Here is a 17690-nt window from a genome sequence, read left to right as displayed (position 1 = left end):
TTTAAACTGTATTTTATCCTTAATGCAATTTTTTTACCTCTCTAGAGTGGTAATAACTGTAATTAGTAAACTGCATTGTTGAATTTAATTTTCTTGTTTCTGACTTGTTTTGTGATACACTTGTCATCACTAGTTTCTTTATCAATGAAGTTTACATGGGAGAAGAAATTTTCAGCATTTGAATATGGCTAATACTGGGCTTGTATTACTGCACAGTACAATTCAACTTGAATTCATTTCATGCTTTACTTGTACTACCACATACCCCTAAGTCAAACATAATTGACAGTGCTTCATTCGTTTCTTTCTGCCCTTGTGTTAATTTTGCCAATTCAGCATCATATAGCGACCTGCCCACACTTCTGAAGTTAACATATGGTAATAGAGCTTTGTTCCATTGCAGTCCCACTTTGAGGATGCAAGGTCATGTCATTAGGCAAGTATGTCCTGAATCTGCAACATGTTCGAAACTGCAATGGAAATGTTCTGCAGGAAGAATGCTTCACAGTTAAAGAAAAATTTGCCCTAGTCAAACTGGACACCCCAACTTTTGTGAGGCAGTATGGGTAGCTTTGTAGTTCTTTTTGCAGGATGGCCCTTTTACAAAAAAGTTGCCACTATATGGTTGCATCTCAGCCATATCGCAGTCTGACTCTATATATAACTCTTACGAAGGCCGTGCCCCCACCTGCATATTCTTCCAACAGAAAACACCCATACCTATGAGACCTTTCCTTCAAACATTATATATACATATAATTTGGGAAGCTTGTTTTCCCCTTTTCCCCTCCGGAAAAAAAAAATATTCGGACTACGTGCTTGTTGCAGTTGGTGTACCAGCTGGATGAAGAATGGCCGTCTGTGGGTGCTTTTGAGGTGGAGCCTTCCACCGGAAAGGTGATGGTGCGCACACCCTTGGATCGGGAGAGCCAGGCCTCGTTTGTGCTTGTTGTCAAGGCGCAGGACCAGCCAAGCTCGGGGGCTCCATTGGCAGCTCGTGTCACCTGCTACATCAGCGTCGAAGATGTCAATGACCACAGCCCAACTTTCGCCTCGACTGCAGAGGCTACCATTGCGCCTGATGCTCCTGTGGGTGCCATCTTACAACAACTCATTGCCATTGACTTGGATGCTGGAGAAAATGGCCACGTCTCTTACCACATAGCAAATGGAAATGATGTAGGCTACTTCTCTCTCGACCACAACACAGGTGTGTCACTATCCTGGTGCTTTTGCATGGTGTTCATTGCTTATGGTGACGACTTTATTTGCTTCTCTGCATGCCAAGTCCGAGTTTCTTCAGTGCAAAAACCTGCGAATATAAAGGCATGCCTTTGGGCTAGTAGCCCATTTCAATTTTTTTTAAATGAGTCTGCAAATATCACCTGGGGTAGCAAATGCTGTGAGAGTAACGTGGGATGTTATTACATTGCGTACAAATATTTCTAACTGCAATTTGAATGTTTTCCTTTGGGTGAAAAAATTCAGGCTATAAGAGGATACATACAATGACGTAATAAGTTGGAATGGGAGAAATGATCAGCTCTGGTGTAACTGCCTGAAAGACTGTAGAAAATGAAGGACTGATGGTTGCATTCATGCCATTGGTGTAACGAATGGATTCCAGAGCTCCCATTTTTGGGCCTGTTGGGTGCAGTGCATTGAACTTCACTTTCTCCACTCTCCACCAAGTGCCGTACAGCCACTGCAAAGCATTTCATTGAGTGAATTTCTCTGTTGAGCTTATTAGCGCACAGGTGCATGTGCGACATATGCTGTGCTGAAACGGCTCGCCCAAGCACTCGGGCAGCAATAGAGTGGCTGGCTTGGGAACCCCGATCTACACCCACCTTATTTTTCTATTGAGCACCTAGAAAGTCTTATAAAAAAATTTTTCCTCTGCAATTATTACATCACGCTACTGCACATAAGTTTTCCATGGAAAAAGTGTGAGCATCATGTGAGTAAATACAGTATTTCACATATTGTGATGCTCATGCTGAGGTCATGGCCATGGTATTTTTCATATTTTCTCACTTGGTGTAGCAACCTCATAGACAGCAGCTTCTTTAATTTACAGGAGGCACTGCTACAGTGTGGTCCTTGCATTGCTTATGTGTTGATGCAGGGCTGCTGACTGTTGCACAACCTCTGGCAGAGCTGCCCGAGCGGCTCACTTTGAACATAACTGCCAGCGACAATGGATCACCACGTCGCAGTGCCCACCAGGAGCTGCATGTGCGCCTCAGTGAGGCACCGCAGCGGCCACCACGCTTTGACCGGCCACACTACGCAGCCAACGTGTCTGAGGATGCTCCCGTGGGCACTACCGTGCTCGCAGTTCATGCTTCAGGTATGCACGCATCCTAGTGATTCATTTCTTTTTATATCGTTTCTTTTTCTTTTTTATCTACTGTGCTAGCAACCACTTATACTTTATATTGTTTCCTTCTTGTCATTCATTGCGCTAGTAACCACTCGTACTCGGGCTTGTATGTAACGAGTTGTAAGTAAATTATTACTTTTACTCAGATTATATTTTTTGGCAGTTTTGCCATTGACTGATTACCTCTTTTAGTCAGTAATGCTCACACTAATTCAGTTACATTTTTCAGTACTGAATTACATGTAATCAGTTACTTTATTGGCAATACAAGCTCTAATAGGCAACACAGCTTTGAGCTCTTGAATTTGACAGGAACCACAGTAGAACGCCTGCAGGTGCGTATGTTTAGACAGGCAAACCCTGGACCGAATGTTTATTTCCCTATATGATCTAAACCAAATATTGGCCGACAAATTGAACTGGTGCTGTTATGGCTCGATAGTGAATGGCCACTTCGCGCGTTTATTCAATATCACCTTAGGATGATTTTTCCAGCTTTTCATTGGACGGTACTGGGAGTGCCTTTGTCTAGGCCCAGTAACAATGAAGCGCAGCGCTTCGTTGAAGACCCAGGTCGGAGCACATAGTGGCACTGAGTACTAACCACATCCTGTGCATTAGGTGTTCATATGTTGTAAAACTGCCCTTTTCTCCAGCTCAAGCTTTGACAAAAAAACAAGGGAATATTGACCAAAGCAAAATTTGAAAAGCATTTGTTAGTGAAGGTAAACAACCTGTTTCCTTTGTGTGTTTGTATGTTGCCATATCTAATAATAATAGTAATAATGGCAACATGGGAATAGTTGCAGAGGATGCACGGATGAAATAGGCAGGCCAGCTTGTTCTGTTTGCTGTACTTATGCTATGTTAATAAAGGTTAAATGTAGCGTAAAAGTAATTGATTACTTTTTAGTAAATGCTCAGTTACTTTCGTGGAGTAGAAATTTATTGCTGTAATCAGTTATGTTTTTGAAGGGAGTAATTGTAATACTAGTAATCAGTTAACCTTTTTTTTGTAATGTTTACAAGCCTGCTCGTGCTATCTTGCCAACTGAGAGGTCTCCGAAAGCCAATGACAAAGGTTATGAGGAATGACAAATTAAATGGATTGTTTCAAAAGGAGGCTTCTGAGCTCCTGCTATTAAATTGAACAATTTCTCTGTAATTTGATTGTAACCGGTGTGTATTATTATTATTATTATTATTATTATTATTATTATTATTATTATTATTATTGTTGTTGTTGTTGTTGTTGTTGTTGTTGTTATTATTATTATTATTATTGTTACGTAAGAAGACGCAGATGAAAAGCTATATACAAGTATATTTACAACGTAATACGCCGCGCTTGGCCAAGAGGCAACAGCCCGCGCTAGCCTCTAATCGACGTCGTCGTCTTCTTACTGCTAGCCTCTTCGTCATCGGTAATACTATTCCGTAGCACTACCCCCGGCGGCAAAAGCACCGTCCCGGAGCGACTAAAGGCCGGACTCGGAAGCAGTGTAGTAGGCCTTGAGCCTACTGACGTGCACGACATCACTAGATGCTACAGTAGATGACGAGGTTGAGCTCACAGGGGCAATTTCGTACGTCACAGGCGTCACCTGGCGCAGCACGCGGTAGGGCCCTGTGTATCGCGAAAGGAGCGGAACAGCCCCCGTGCTTGGTATGTGTGCCGCCCGCGTCTCCTTCGCCGATCGCTCAACAATCGTGCTATTCACAGTCATCGCCCACTGTCCCCACGACATCATCCTCGGCTTAGACTTCCTCTCCGCACATTCTGCTCTCATTGATTGTTCCGCCAGTACTCTCCGCCTTGACCTGCCTGTTCTGGATCCCGCTGAACCACACCCCAGTCGCCTCAGTTCCGTCGACTTCGTTCGCTTGCCACCTACGGCACTGACTTACGTTGACCTAGTTTCATCCCCACCAGTGCCCGACGGTCACTATATCGCAGCTCCTTTACAAGACGTCCTCCTTCCACACGGGATCACGGTACCTCATGCCGTTTTATCTATTACGGCTAATTGCGTCTGCCTGCCAGTGGTCAATTTTGGCTTGACGCCCCAAGTGCTGCCACGCGGGATGTCTCTGGCCCAGCTTTGCTCATTCGAGCTCTACCTCGTTCCGCATTATTATTATTATTATTATTATTATTATTATTATTATTATTATTATTATTATTATTATTATTATTACAGCAGTATATTTGCCCCGGTATTGACATCTGCACAGTCACCAACTGATTTTTCAGACCTCATGGGGACCAATAAATAGTCCGAAAAATTGAACAGTCTCAAGAACTCGTTCACCAAAAAAATAAAATTTATTAGGCTTAGACTGGCTTAAAAAATAGTCTGAAAATGCCCTGCCTCATACTACACTTGGAAGCAATCAAGGGAAATATTCTGTAAGAGTCCACATAGTGTATGTGTCCATTTCGTCTGCTGTTGAAGTTCTATTTGGCTGGGCCAGGCTGCGATTCCACAGCAGCGAGGTGCCACAGCCAATCAGCACTTCAGCAGCAGCAGCAGACAAAATGGACATGTCCACTAAGTAGACTCTTACAGAATACCTCCCAAGGTTCGCTGAGATTTGTGCAAGAGTGACGTCGTTTCCGTATACAGTGGACAAGAGTGTCACCACATTGACAATCTCTGTTGACAATCTCTATTGGCAGAGATTGTCATGGAGATCGAAGAAACAAGCCACGTTACTGTGCACCACTTGGTTCTCATGAAGGCACCGGTCCTGGCACCAATCACACAAATGCGAAGCTGCACAAGCACACACAAAGGTGCGCCGTCTCCGAGACGCACTTGCTCTGTGGACACACCACATGCAAAATAGCAACCAAAACTTTAAAAAAAAAAAAAGAAGAAAGAAACTGATCCCACATTAAGTGATGACAGTGCTGACTGAAAAAGAAAGTGCCGTCCCGTAGAGCATTTTGTCAGCTAAGGGAGAGGGGGCATGGCCTCCGAAACAGGAGGATGGCACGCGCTCCAAGGTTCTTAGATGTACTTCAGTTTCACAGCTCCCTATGCGCGCCCACTGGCTGGTATGGCCACAGCGGCTATCATCGGGACTACCGGTGCTGCAGTCGCATCTTTCGTCATGCGCCACGTGTCGTCTGCTCTGCTGTGATGCGTCGTTTGCCGCAACTGGCATGTACTGCTTGGCCATCAGTAAATGTAGCTTAGATACACACTCTGAGTTTTGTGACAAACTGCTGCACTTAACAGGGACTTCACTGTGTATGTGCCAGTGTATCTTGCGATCGCGTCTCTCTTCATGCACGGTGCTTCGTTTACTATAATTGCTGCGGTCCATCATTTGCTCCACTTAACCTGTACTGCTTGCTCGTTAGTGAATGTAAATGAGCTGCCCGCTCAAATTCCTATGCCAAGGATAATGCGAAAAAATATTGCCCTGCACCGGCCTTGAAATACATGTGTAGCTAGCGCCCACGATGCTGATGCTGTACAGTGCAAATGAGTGGTCGAGCACGACAATTCTGCTTTCCAACTGCCACGTGTAAGAGACATGTGGCACGAAACGACGACGACAAGAGGAAAGCATTCGAAACGGCACAAGCGCCTGAGGAGAAAGTTCTGGAGGCTCGAGGTGTGTAACTCGAGCCATGATAGGGAGGAAAGCAGTGCTGAGCTGGCATTGTCTGCATGGCTCTGGCTGAAGAAGATGGTCTCGCCAGCACCGTTCTGATGTCAGGAGCAGAGGGTGTTCAGTTATAGAGGCCGTGATGCTGGAATTCTGAGGCATGGCCATCGATCTCTGCGATGTTTGAGCGAGGCTTCTCGGATTTGCCGCAGCCTCCCACGGTAGTTCCAGGCACTCCAGGAGCAATCCCCCTTCAAAGGCAAGCCAGCAACGTCACGTAAGATACGTCCCCGGGGCACCTCATCGTCGCCAGGCCTAACCTCCTAGGCCTTGCTGCCACATCTTGGGCGACGACCGGGACACAGGCATCGGAGACAGGAGCATTGTCTGGCTGATACACAGGCGACGGCGTCTACAGGATCATTGGGAGTACTAGCCATGGATGAGATGCGATCAAGCTCAGACTATGAGGCAACACAAGCCGGTCACAGAAAGTAAGAACATTGCCTTCGTGTAGTGACACAGCCGGGGAGGCTAAGGTGGTCAGACTGCTGTGACAAGCGAGGACTAGAATTCACATGATTGGCAAGAACTCTGCAATTAATTGTTAGCTTTGTTTGTGGTTTGTTTGGAGCATCTTGTAAGGTTTTCACATATTTTCATGGTTATCGACTGCTGTTAGTTTTTGTTCTGGGGATTTTTCTGTGTAATTAAATCACGTCTCTGGTGCCGTTGTGCACCCCTCATTTCCATCTCGGGAGTGCATGCCCTTGAGATCGGTGACACCAACCTTTTTCTGGCAGCGTATACTTAACACATGTAATAAAGACAAGCACCTGTACATAAGCAGCAATATTAGCAAGGTATCGCACGCAACTCAAGATTGTAAGGTGCATCAAATGCTACTCCTCTGCTGATAAGCTAACCGCCTCCTGTTATGACAAACGAAACTCCTTCTATCTGGAAACTAAGTTTATTGTGCTCGGGGAATTTCTCCATTCGCCATCCGTTCCGCGTCTAAAAAAACTAATTTCTGCATGCCTTACTACATGTCACTCATGCACATAAATAGATGTACAGTTGCGAGCAAAAGTTTTGGAACCAAAGGTGCTGCAATATTTTTTTTTCCAGCCTAGGCATTCCAGCTGAAATCAAGAGCGTACGCCCATGTGCACATTTTGACTAATGCAATGTATTAAACTAATTTTAGGCTGCAGAACTGTTCTAGAAGATTTTTATTTTTTTCTCATGCCATGGTTATAGAGAAAAGCATTCAACAAGAGTGAACACTCCCATAAGGACCAGGGGCTGAATTGACTGCAGCTCACCAAGCGGATGAGGTTAACATCTTCTGATCAAAAATAACGTACAGCGCGAAGGACAAGGACAGCGATAGACGACTTACGTCTATCGCTGACCTTGTCCTTCGCGCTGTACGTTATTTTTTATCATGAATTACCAACTAGCCCAAGCAACCACCCTAGTTAACATCTTCTGGTTTCGGGTGCGCGTTTTGAATACTAGCTGGCACGTGCTACGTTGGCTGCGCTAATTGGCGCATTATTTTTTTATTTGCTTCTGCTGCTCAGTTGCGCGCAGCTTAGTGCGAAATCATTTATTTAATTAAAATGATTGCAAAAGATCTGTACAAGCCTCCATCGAATTTGTGCCCTGTGAAATTTCATAAAGTAGACACAAGACGCCTTGTAAATGAAATGTTTATTTCGCTGTATATAGAGGATCGTTCCGGGCTTTTTGCGCATTCATACAATGTTGCGGCATCAGGTAAGCAGCATTAGTTCCCGTACGAAGCTTCACCGGATGGCATCAGCTGAATAAAGTAAATTGCAAGCATGTGTCATTTTGGTATTTAGACCTTATAGGAATACTGCATGTGGAGGGGAAATGTGCGAAAGTGGTGAATGGGCAGCATTACAAACAAAAACAATTCGCTTTTACATGCATGCTGTCGAAAATACCCGACTCATTCCAAGCCATACTATAAATTATGAAGAAAACATCTGATTTTCAAGCATTCCCCCATTCCTGGGCAATATTTCCTGTACTTCAAGAGCACAAATGCGTGAGCAACTGCGCATTTCCAAAGCAACTTGGCCTCGGCTGATCCTATAGTATGCGACATACACAGAAGTGGCCACAACGCAGGCCCTCAGCCAGATCATGCTAGACTTTCGCAGAATGCCTTCTACTCGCTCTCAAGAGAATTGCGTGGGTGCGAAGCCTATTTTCAGCAGAAGCTTGATGTGGGCGAGTTGGTTTAACATACTTGAAGAAAAGAGCGCTGCAAAAACGCGGACTAAAAGAACATGTACGACGGACAGGCGCTAACTTCCAAGTAAATGTGTATTTTTTAAAGAAACAGGATATATATAGATAGAAGCAAGAATAGCACCACTGTGACTTCACGACCTCTCTATCGCATCAGAAAAGCAATCTCTTTTTTGAGTAAAGATTGCGTTTGCAAAGTATTGCATCATTATGCACCGCGGAAAGATCTGAAATTTCAAATCGTATACCATTTTCCCTTCTCCTCGGGGCTGGCATGCTCCAAGCCAGAGGATGATGTACATGTGCTAGTGCGCCTACGTACATGTGTTTGTGCTGTGACGTTGCTCATGGTGACATGTGACTTCGAGAATTATTCAAAGCAGCATCTGTTATTTGTGTAATATGTTGCATGAATAGACAAATTAAAGCTTAGAGAAATAATAAAACACACAAACTTAATGTCTGCGTGTTTTTGTTTTACTTCGCACTGCAGCATGAGAGATAAACTTCTGTTTTGTCTGCTTGTTCCTACATCATGTAGTCCCGTGCACATACACCGAAACTATGTCATTTTCTACCATGTTTCAGTGTGGGATCATGCTCAGTGATCCGTGAAACCCGAAATATATTTATTTCAGACAAGCAGTATACATACATAGTTGCCTAGGGAATTGGCGTAAAGGCGCAGAAAGCCTGACGGTACGCTGATCACCTGCTTACACACATATGAATAACCAGTCATACCTAAATATGGACATAGGTTGGAAAAGAATACACATTGCGATTTTTTCAAGAAGTCATGCCATTATACACAATGTGTATATGTATATTGAGGTGGTTTGCACATGAAAACAAACAAAATGAATACCTTATACACAGCTATAGCTAAGAAAAAAAGAAACAGACAAGTGTAGCATATGCAAGTTACATAACATAAAGAAAGGAATTGAAAGTGGTGTAAAGTTAGCTTTGGATTTTTAAACGGTAGACATGCATCTTCTTTTTAAAGATATGAATGGAAGAGCTTTCTTCAATTAATGTCATGTCGGCTTTTGTCTGCCTCAGTGTTTGTGTAGCACCGACTTATACCGGTAGTCAGGTATCCTCATGCACAGTGTGCACAATCATGCACTGAACGAAACGAGACAATCACGACAGCTCGCACGCGACACCGTCAGCGAAAGTGCGCCGTGCAGCAAAAAAGTGAGGAAAAAAAAGTGAAGGTGGGGTGGGGCCCATGACGTATGCGTCATGCAATCTTCGAGGTCCGGCATGGGAGAACGCAGAGAAGGAATTTCGCTTGCAGAGGCTAGATGGGGCAAGTGGAAAGAGTGTCTCGCTTAACAGTGGTGCTCACCTCTGAAATCATGGGTTTGCAGCACTGAAATATTTCTATCTCGGCTATTAATGAGCCAATATGAAACATTTTTGTGGCAGAATGCTCCCTAGAGGACACGTAACAACTTCAAGTGTATAACCAAAGTTTGCTATGTGGTCTGGTGAGGGGCCCTTTAAAAGTAGGTACTTAAAGCAGCCTCCAGCCTGACCCCAGGCAGGCAAGCTTAAATAAATGCAGTAATTATGTGTACGCAACTATAACAAAATACTGAGATCACTTTAACATCAAGTTCTTAAACAGATGATTTGATTTGGAGAGGGAAGGGCAGAATTGTTATTTACCCCATTATTGTAGAATGTTCCTCCAGTTCCTCGACTCAAGGAAGTGAATGGCAGCGGTGTCCCTCCTCAGCAGAAGCGGTTGCTGTGCTATCGACACCCCACAACAATTCTTGTGAAGCATAGCGTCTTCTTCAGCCGAGGGATGACTTGCTCGACTTGTTAGAGACCTTCAAGTCAAGCATCGTTTAACAATGCGGGGTTAAATGTTGACTGACTAAGTGTAGCAGTGCATTGCTACTGTATCTTGTGGGGACACTCGACTCTCTTGTGTTCCCTGATGTCTGTATTCCTTGCACGACTGTTGCATCACTTGGTGGTCAGTTTTTCTTCACCACACACACAGTGGTGGGGGTCAGTACCATAGTTATTCAGCCACAATGAGAGAGGATGCGAGTATTTTGGTGATTGTAAGCTTCCCATTTGGCTTTGGAGTGCAGCATGGACAAACAAGACTTCTCGCATGTGCATTGGGACCGCACCTAGGCCTCAGAAGCTCAGCACATTCTTATAGTACCACCTGTTCTGCAGCACAGCTTCATCAATGATCCATCCCTTGTATTCCAGCTAGCCTGCATCATAATATAGGAGAAGCAATAAATGCCATTTGTATATTTTTGTTCGTGCGTTGTTGCATCTTTTGTGCCAAGATCCAATCAAGCCCATGTGTCAACAGTGTAACTTGAAGGCTTTTTCTTGCACCTGGTTTTGACGCACACAGGAGGAGGAAACCTGTCATACAGCCTTCCTGCTGGCGGTGGCCTTCTTGGGGTGGACACACACACTGGCGTGGTGCACACCTTGGCACTGCTCGACCGAGAGGCACAGGCGCAGCACGAGTTTGTTGTGTTTGTGACAGACGGGCAAAATCAGGAGGACAGCTGCCTGGTGTTAGTGCGGCTCCTGGATGCCAATGACCAGAGCCCCGAGTTTGATGACTCGTGCCGAGGCGTGTCTGTCCCTGAGAATGGACCTCAAGAGGTGCACACCCTGGTGGCCTGGGACCGCGATGAAGGCCCCAATGCTCGTCTTCTCTACTCCATCGCAGGTGAGCTGACCAACTGACTAAGAGTATGTCTCAAAATATGTATATAAAATATATATAATCTAAACATATGTGTCTGGTTTTATGCTGAATTTCGTGGCGATTTCGTGCTGCTGCTGAAATTTAGTGCACAAGGTGCGCTTAGCCATTGGATGCCCAAGCAATTCGGAAAAGCCAGCCTCTGAGTTGCAAGGGGCACAAGGTTGCAAACCACGAGGGTGTACCTATAGCACAAGAAAGGGGATGGTAGCGACTGCACAAAAGAATCCAACTGCAATAACAATGCTCTCTCTGGGAGCATAGGTCCAATGAGCCAATTCTCGGCAGTGATGCCTCTCCATGCAGCCTCACTAGGCAACTATGCCAGCTCGCCATCACATGCCCATGTCGCACCTCCTTGCAGCATATCCCATGCCTGTTACAACATTTCAAAATTGAACACTGGCCGATGCGTTGCCGCAATACACGGTCAAACGAGGCCTAGGACTTGTAGTACAATCCTCCCTCTCCCCCTCCATCCTTCTCATCTATCCTATTTCTGCACCAATGCTGGGTGGTCAGCGCACTAGTTGCGTGACATTTTCGTGCCCGTCATGTAAATCCAAAGCTAGTCCTGTGATGAGTTGCTCAAAGCTGCAAAAGGAGACCAATGGACGCCTACAAATGGCACGAGAACCCGCCAAATTGACATTCTGACCAACAAGCGACGAAATTAATGTTTCAGTGACCGTAGGGGAACCTTGTTCACAAAAGAGAAAAAAGACATATCTGTTCTGTGAGCATATGGGCACTGAAATGTCAATAACATTGTTGTTTGTCAGAGACAAGATCTATGCTATTTCTGTGCAATATTGGTGGTAGTGCTATATTCTTGCAAATGCTGTACTTCGACAACGATGAGATGGTCAGATGCCTCACACTGAAGGAAAGCAACAGAAGGGGTTTGCTGCACAAGTTGTGTGGCAGAAGTCCTGCTTGCATCTGGCACAAAACATAGGAAAAACTAAAGATAATGTTCTTCCTGTTCTTTTCTAAGCAACTGTCATGTCAAACGGTTTTAATTGGATTTGAGCGCAGCTTTTGTCTTGCTCATTTGTTGTTTTTGCAGTGCCACACCCTATCCTGAGCTTATTGCTTGACAGAAAATGTGATGAGTAATGGCTTGCACAGGGTCAAATGCCTCTGAGTTTATGGAAATTTGATGCCTTATAATAAGGCATCAAATCTGAACCTGAACCTGGCAACATTTAACACTAGAATGTTCTCTAGTGAGGAGAGTCTAGCAGTGCTATTGGAGGAATAAGCAGGCATTAAATGGAATATAATAGGGCTCAGTTAAGTCCGGAGGACGAATGAAGCATATACAGTGCTAAAAAGTGGGCATAGGTTGGTGAGGACAGACAGCTAGTGGGAATTACTCAATATTCCAAGTTAGCGTGAGTCAAATATGCAATATATTAGTGTAAGTGCTGTGGGGACTGAGGTATGCGCCGGCATCATTGCGCGGGCATTCACCTGTTCTGTCGTCCCTACGCCTCTTCCCTTGCGGTGAGGGTGCTCGCATTACGAGGATAGCCACTGTCGTCTGCTCACAATGGGAGCGCGGGTCTTCTCTCCGGGATCAGCACTCACTGGGTATGCATGCACTTTCCTCTTGTCTGCCGGCCCCTTTGTGTCTCAGACTTCAAATGCCTTTGGCCAACAAGCCTCAGTGCCTGGCGTATGGGGAGTGCTGCAGTTGTGTGATGCAAAAGGGGCACTAGCATACAACCAAAATGCAGTGGAAAGGAATAGCATTGGCCATCACTCAAAGAAATGGTTGGAGCCACAAGAGCCAGGCAGCAGTGCTTTATGCTTTTCTTAGCTCGCTGCCTAATTTCGCATCGTTGACGGCATCCACACAGGAGAACTTTGGCACTTAGGAGAGACGGTGCTCTCATTAAAGGAAGCACACGTGGTGTCGCAAGTGTTTCCACCAATGAGAGAGGACAATTCAATTACGGTACCCTACAAAACCACCAGATGGTGTTGCCCTCCACACATTATGGGTGGTGGAACCCATTGACTGTTCCTGCAGTATTGTGGAAGTTATGTGTTTCCTATTGACAGCACATATGACATGTGAGTGCAGGTTTAGAGGTTCTCCAGAGATGCACAGTGCTTTTGGTTGCAAACGTCAAGCATGCTCGAACGTATGCTTGTTTGTTTCACAGCGGAACGCACCAATTGAAGCAACAGTCCCCAGGGATGCAGTGTGTGCTTCTTTTAAAAATGCCGAAGTGAAGTGGACCCACCATCAGTGTTAGGCTCATTCACCTCACGGCAGAGCACAGAAATTTACTTGTCTTTTTTTGTAGTATGTTTTGTGCTGTATCTGATCACACTGAATTTTTTTTTTCTAAGGCCACGACAACAGTTGTGGTGGACAGCCATTTAATTTTAATTCAATGTGAGGCATATCATGTGACAAACATGGCAGAAAGCAGCGTGAGATTCACTCTGACTGTGAGTCACACCTTACAACTACATAATAATAGACGATTTGTTGCTGGCTACCTTACTGATGCACTCAGTATGAAAAGATAGTATACGGTCGAGTTCCAGCTCTGATGAGGCTAATGAAATAGATAAAATCCACCACACTGCTGCTTTGATTGGCAGTATTTGCCTAATTCTAGCGCACTCCCAAACTTAAGGAACTACCACTTTCTGAGGATTCATAGTAGAAAACAGTGCGCACCCAAATCTAAGGCACACGCAATTTTATACAGTCAACTCCCATTTATTTGACACTGATGGGACCGACAAAATTGATCGAATTATCCGTTGGGCCAAATTAAACAATACACAGAAACAAATTCCAAAACAGATTGCCGATTCATTTGGCAGTAGTGGCAGCGGTGGCTTACAGGTAGAGCATCCGCCTCGCAAGCAAGAGGGCCAAGGTTCAAATCCTGGTGCCGCGTAGTTTTCCACCGGAAAAAAAAAAAAATTCCGCGTGTTGATAAAATTACATAAACAGGCCTGGAGTGCGGCCTGATCCCAGTGACCAGAACCGGTAACGCACTCCCTCACCAGAGCAGGATTGGCCACCCTGGTGCAGTATTTGGCCACAACCTCCCATATGAATACAACAATCAAACCCCAGCGCTCAGTCCCCAGCAGCTGCGAAGCAACTGACCACGGCGGCAGTCAGGCCTGTGACGCAGCAGAGGGTGCTAAGAATCCCTGAGTCCGGACAGGCCGCCATTGGAATCTGAACCTGGCAACGTTGTGGGGTCTCTCACACCCGTGCTCTTGGGACAAAGGAACGACAACACACTAGTGCAAACAATCACAAGGGCATTTATTGCACCTTTCATAGATCAGTGCCTGCTAGCCGAGTTGCTATCCACAAAACATGCCGATGGGCGCGCGACAAATCTAGAAGTCTGACTCACCGCGACCGGAAGCGAGCAAATATGTTCGCCCCATGCTGGATCCCAACGCCTGGTCCTTCGCGTGTATGGTCACGCGAATCGTGGCGCATTCGAAGGCGGCCACGCGAGGCGGTCTCGCAGAAGCATCGGTCGCCGCGCGCGCGGAATGTCCGCTCCGTTCGCCGACCCGCCGGGGAAGCCGAAGCGCCTGTCTCCCAGCGCCCAAGTGACCTCGCCTGTCGGCGGCGTTAGCAGCTAATTAGCAGCGCAACACTCGCGCCATCTCTCGCACTGCGCCCCATCCACATCGACCGCCGCAGGCGTCACGCAGGCCACGCGGCGAAGCGGGATTGCAGGAGATGAGCTATGCGGGAAAACTAGATCTCAGGGGAGGCGTGAGAGTCACGCAGCCCCACAACGTTTAACGCTAGAACGTTATCTAGTGAGGCGAGTCTAGCAGTGCTATTGGAGGAATTAGAGGGCAGTAAATGGGATATAATAGGGCTCAGTGTAGTTAGGAGGACAAAAGAAGCATATACAGTGCTAAAAAGCGAGCACATCCTGTGCTACCGGGGCTTAGCGGAGAGACGAAAACTAGGAGTCGGATTCCTGATTAATAAGAATATAGCTGGTAACATACAGGAATTCTATAGCATTAATGAGAGGGTGGCAGGTCTTGTTGTGTAACTTAATAAGAGGTACAAATTGTGGGTTGTACAGGCCTACGCCCCTACATCCAGTCATGATGACCAGAAAGTCGAAAGCTTCTATGAAGACGTGGAATCGGCGATGGGTAAAGGCAAAACAAAATACAATATACTGATGGGCGACTTCAATGCTAAGGTAGGCAAGAAGCAGGCTGGAGACAAGTCAGTGGGGGAATATGGCATAGGTTCTAGGAATAGCAGGGGAGAGTTATTAGTAGAGGTTGCAGAACGGAGTAGAATGCGCATAATGAATACCTTCTTCCGCAAGCAGGATAGCCAAAAGTTGACGTGGAAAAGCCTGAATGGCGAGACTAGAAATGAAATAGACTTCATACTCTGCACTAACCCTGGCATCATACAAGATGTGGACGTGCTCGGCAAGGTGCGCTGCAGTGACCCTATGATGGTAAAACTCGAATTAGCCTAGTCTTGAGGAGAGAACAGAAGAAACTGGTACATAAGAAGCCAATCAATGAGTTAGCAGTAAGAGGGAAAATGCAGTAGAGGAATTCCGGATCAAGGCACAGAACAAATATTTGGTTTTAACCCAGGAAAAGGACCTTAGTGTTGAAGCATTGAACGACAATCTTATGGGCATTATTAAGGAGTGTGCAATAGAAGTCGGCGGTAACTTCGTTAGACAGGATACCACTAAGCTGTCGCAGGAGACGAAAGATCTGATTATGTAATGCCAGTGCATGAAAGCCTCTAACTCTACAGCTAGAATAGAACTGGCAGAACTTTCCTAGTTAACCAACAAGCGTAAGACAGCTGACATAAGGAAGTATAATATGGATAGAATTGAACATGTTCTCAGGAATGGACGAACCCTAAAAGCAGTGAAGAAGAAACTAGAAATAGGCAATATCATTATACTAATATGGATGAGATAGTTCAAGTGGCTGAGGAGTTTTATAGATATTTATACAGTACCAGTGGCAACCATGACGATAATGGAAGAGAGAATAGTCTAGAGGAATTTGACATCCCACATGTAGTGCCGGAAGAAGTAAAGAAAGCCTTGGGAGCTATGCAAAGGGGGGAGGCAGCTGGGGAGGATTAGGTAACAGCAGATTTGTTGAATGATAGTGGGCAGATTGTTCTAGAAAAACTGGCCACCTTGTATACGCAATGCCTCATGACCTCGAGCGTACCGGAATCTTGGAAGAACGCCAATGTAATCCTAACCCATAAGAAAGGGGACGCCAAAGACGAAAAATTATAGACCGATCAATTTACTGCCCGTTGCCTACAAAGTATTTACTAAGGTCATCGCAAATAGAATCAAGAACACCTTAGACTTCTGTCAACTAAAGGACCAGGCAGGATTTCATAAAGGCTACTCAACAATAGACAATATTCACGCTATCAATCCGGTGATCGAGAAATGTGTGGAATATAACCAACCCTTATATATAGTTTATATAAGCGCACACCCACTTTCTATGTGCCCAAAGCAGAAAGGTAATGTAGAAATGACATCCAAAACAAGTAGGAATATATCGCGCACCAGATTTTTTAGCAAAAAATAGTACGTGTTGCACAGTGACAGCTGGTTTTCTAAATGTCACCTTTGCTGCAAGACATCCCTGCTATGCGGTAAAGCATACAAACGCCGCGAAAGCTGCTTTGGTTTTATGTCCTATTGAATTGCACAGGCAATTTTTGGTCCAATTTTCTTGGAAAAAAGAAAGGCGCAAGTTAGAATCGGGTAAATACCGTAATCAGACATTGGTGAGCTATGGCTATTGCTTGAAAATCCTTGAAGGACAGACTAAAAATAGGTGTTTTCAACAGGAGGTGATATGCAATCAATGCATGCCCTGTCTCCTAAGCTCTGCCATTTTTAAGATTGAAATAACAAAAGGTTAGGCCCATAGAAATGTAGGCACAAACTGGGATGTTTGATCGGGATTGAATTAACCAAAAAATCGAATACCCGAATTAATGGGAGTCTACCGTACCGCAGGAAATGTATAATGCCCCTGATTCTTGCAATCATAAATAAGATGAAACCTGCAGATCTTGACTTCACAGAATGGAAGTTAATCTACATGTAATGTCATCTATCATCATCACTCTCTCGCAGCTTTTTTATCTCTGTCCACAGTGTGTTGCCCTCCATGCGGTTTATTATGCTTGATATTCAGCATTTCTTGAATAACTCCACGACCATCACAAATGAGATAGTGGCCTACACCTAGACCTACACCTACACCTTGCTAGTTCATCCTGCGACGCATGAAAGTGTCTGGAAGATCATGTGACAGGACTCTGTTGCTGCTAGGTTAACCTGTAAAATAAACTTATCTTTTAAATCCACTTTCATAATTAAAGCCTGAAGAAGGCACATTGTTGTCACCGTCATGTAGGAAGAAAAAATACTAACAGAAAGCATAACGTCAGGTAGTTCGCTTCGGCAAGCCTCTGATGCTTCCCTCTGTGATTGCCAAATCCTTCAAACCTTTCGCTGTCGGACCTTTCTGGCCATGACGCACCCCCAGTGTCGGCTTGGTTTCAGGGAACGAGCATAACCGGGAATGAAC

At 45.2% G+C, this 17690-nt stretch overlaps 1 protein-coding gene across 2 annotated transcripts in view; it reads left to right on the top strand.

The window, feature by feature from the left end:
• ds (dachsous cadherin-related 1) overlaps positions 1 to 17690 on the top strand; it is a 210053-nt gene that overhangs the window by 118862 nt on the left and 73501 nt on the right. For both annotated transcript variants that reach the window (XM_075688004.1, XM_075688005.1), the window contains exons 13-15: positions 829 to 1210; positions 2129 to 2353; positions 10695 to 11021. In XM_075688004.1, coding sequence (XP_075544119.1) covers positions 829 to 1210; positions 2129 to 2353; positions 10695 to 11021 — 934 coding nt within the window. The remainder of the gene's footprint in view (positions 1 to 828; positions 1211 to 2128; positions 2354 to 10694; positions 11022 to 17690) is intronic.

Source organism: Dermacentor variabilis, chromosome 4 (genome assembly GCF_050947875.1).
Source record: "Dermacentor variabilis isolate Ectoservices chromosome 4, ASM5094787v1, whole genome shotgun sequence".
In the NCBI taxonomy this organism is placed as follows: domain Eukaryota; kingdom Metazoa; phylum Arthropoda; class Arachnida; order Ixodida; family Ixodidae; genus Dermacentor; species Dermacentor variabilis.
This window is presented reverse-complemented; position numbering and strand designations above follow the sequence as displayed.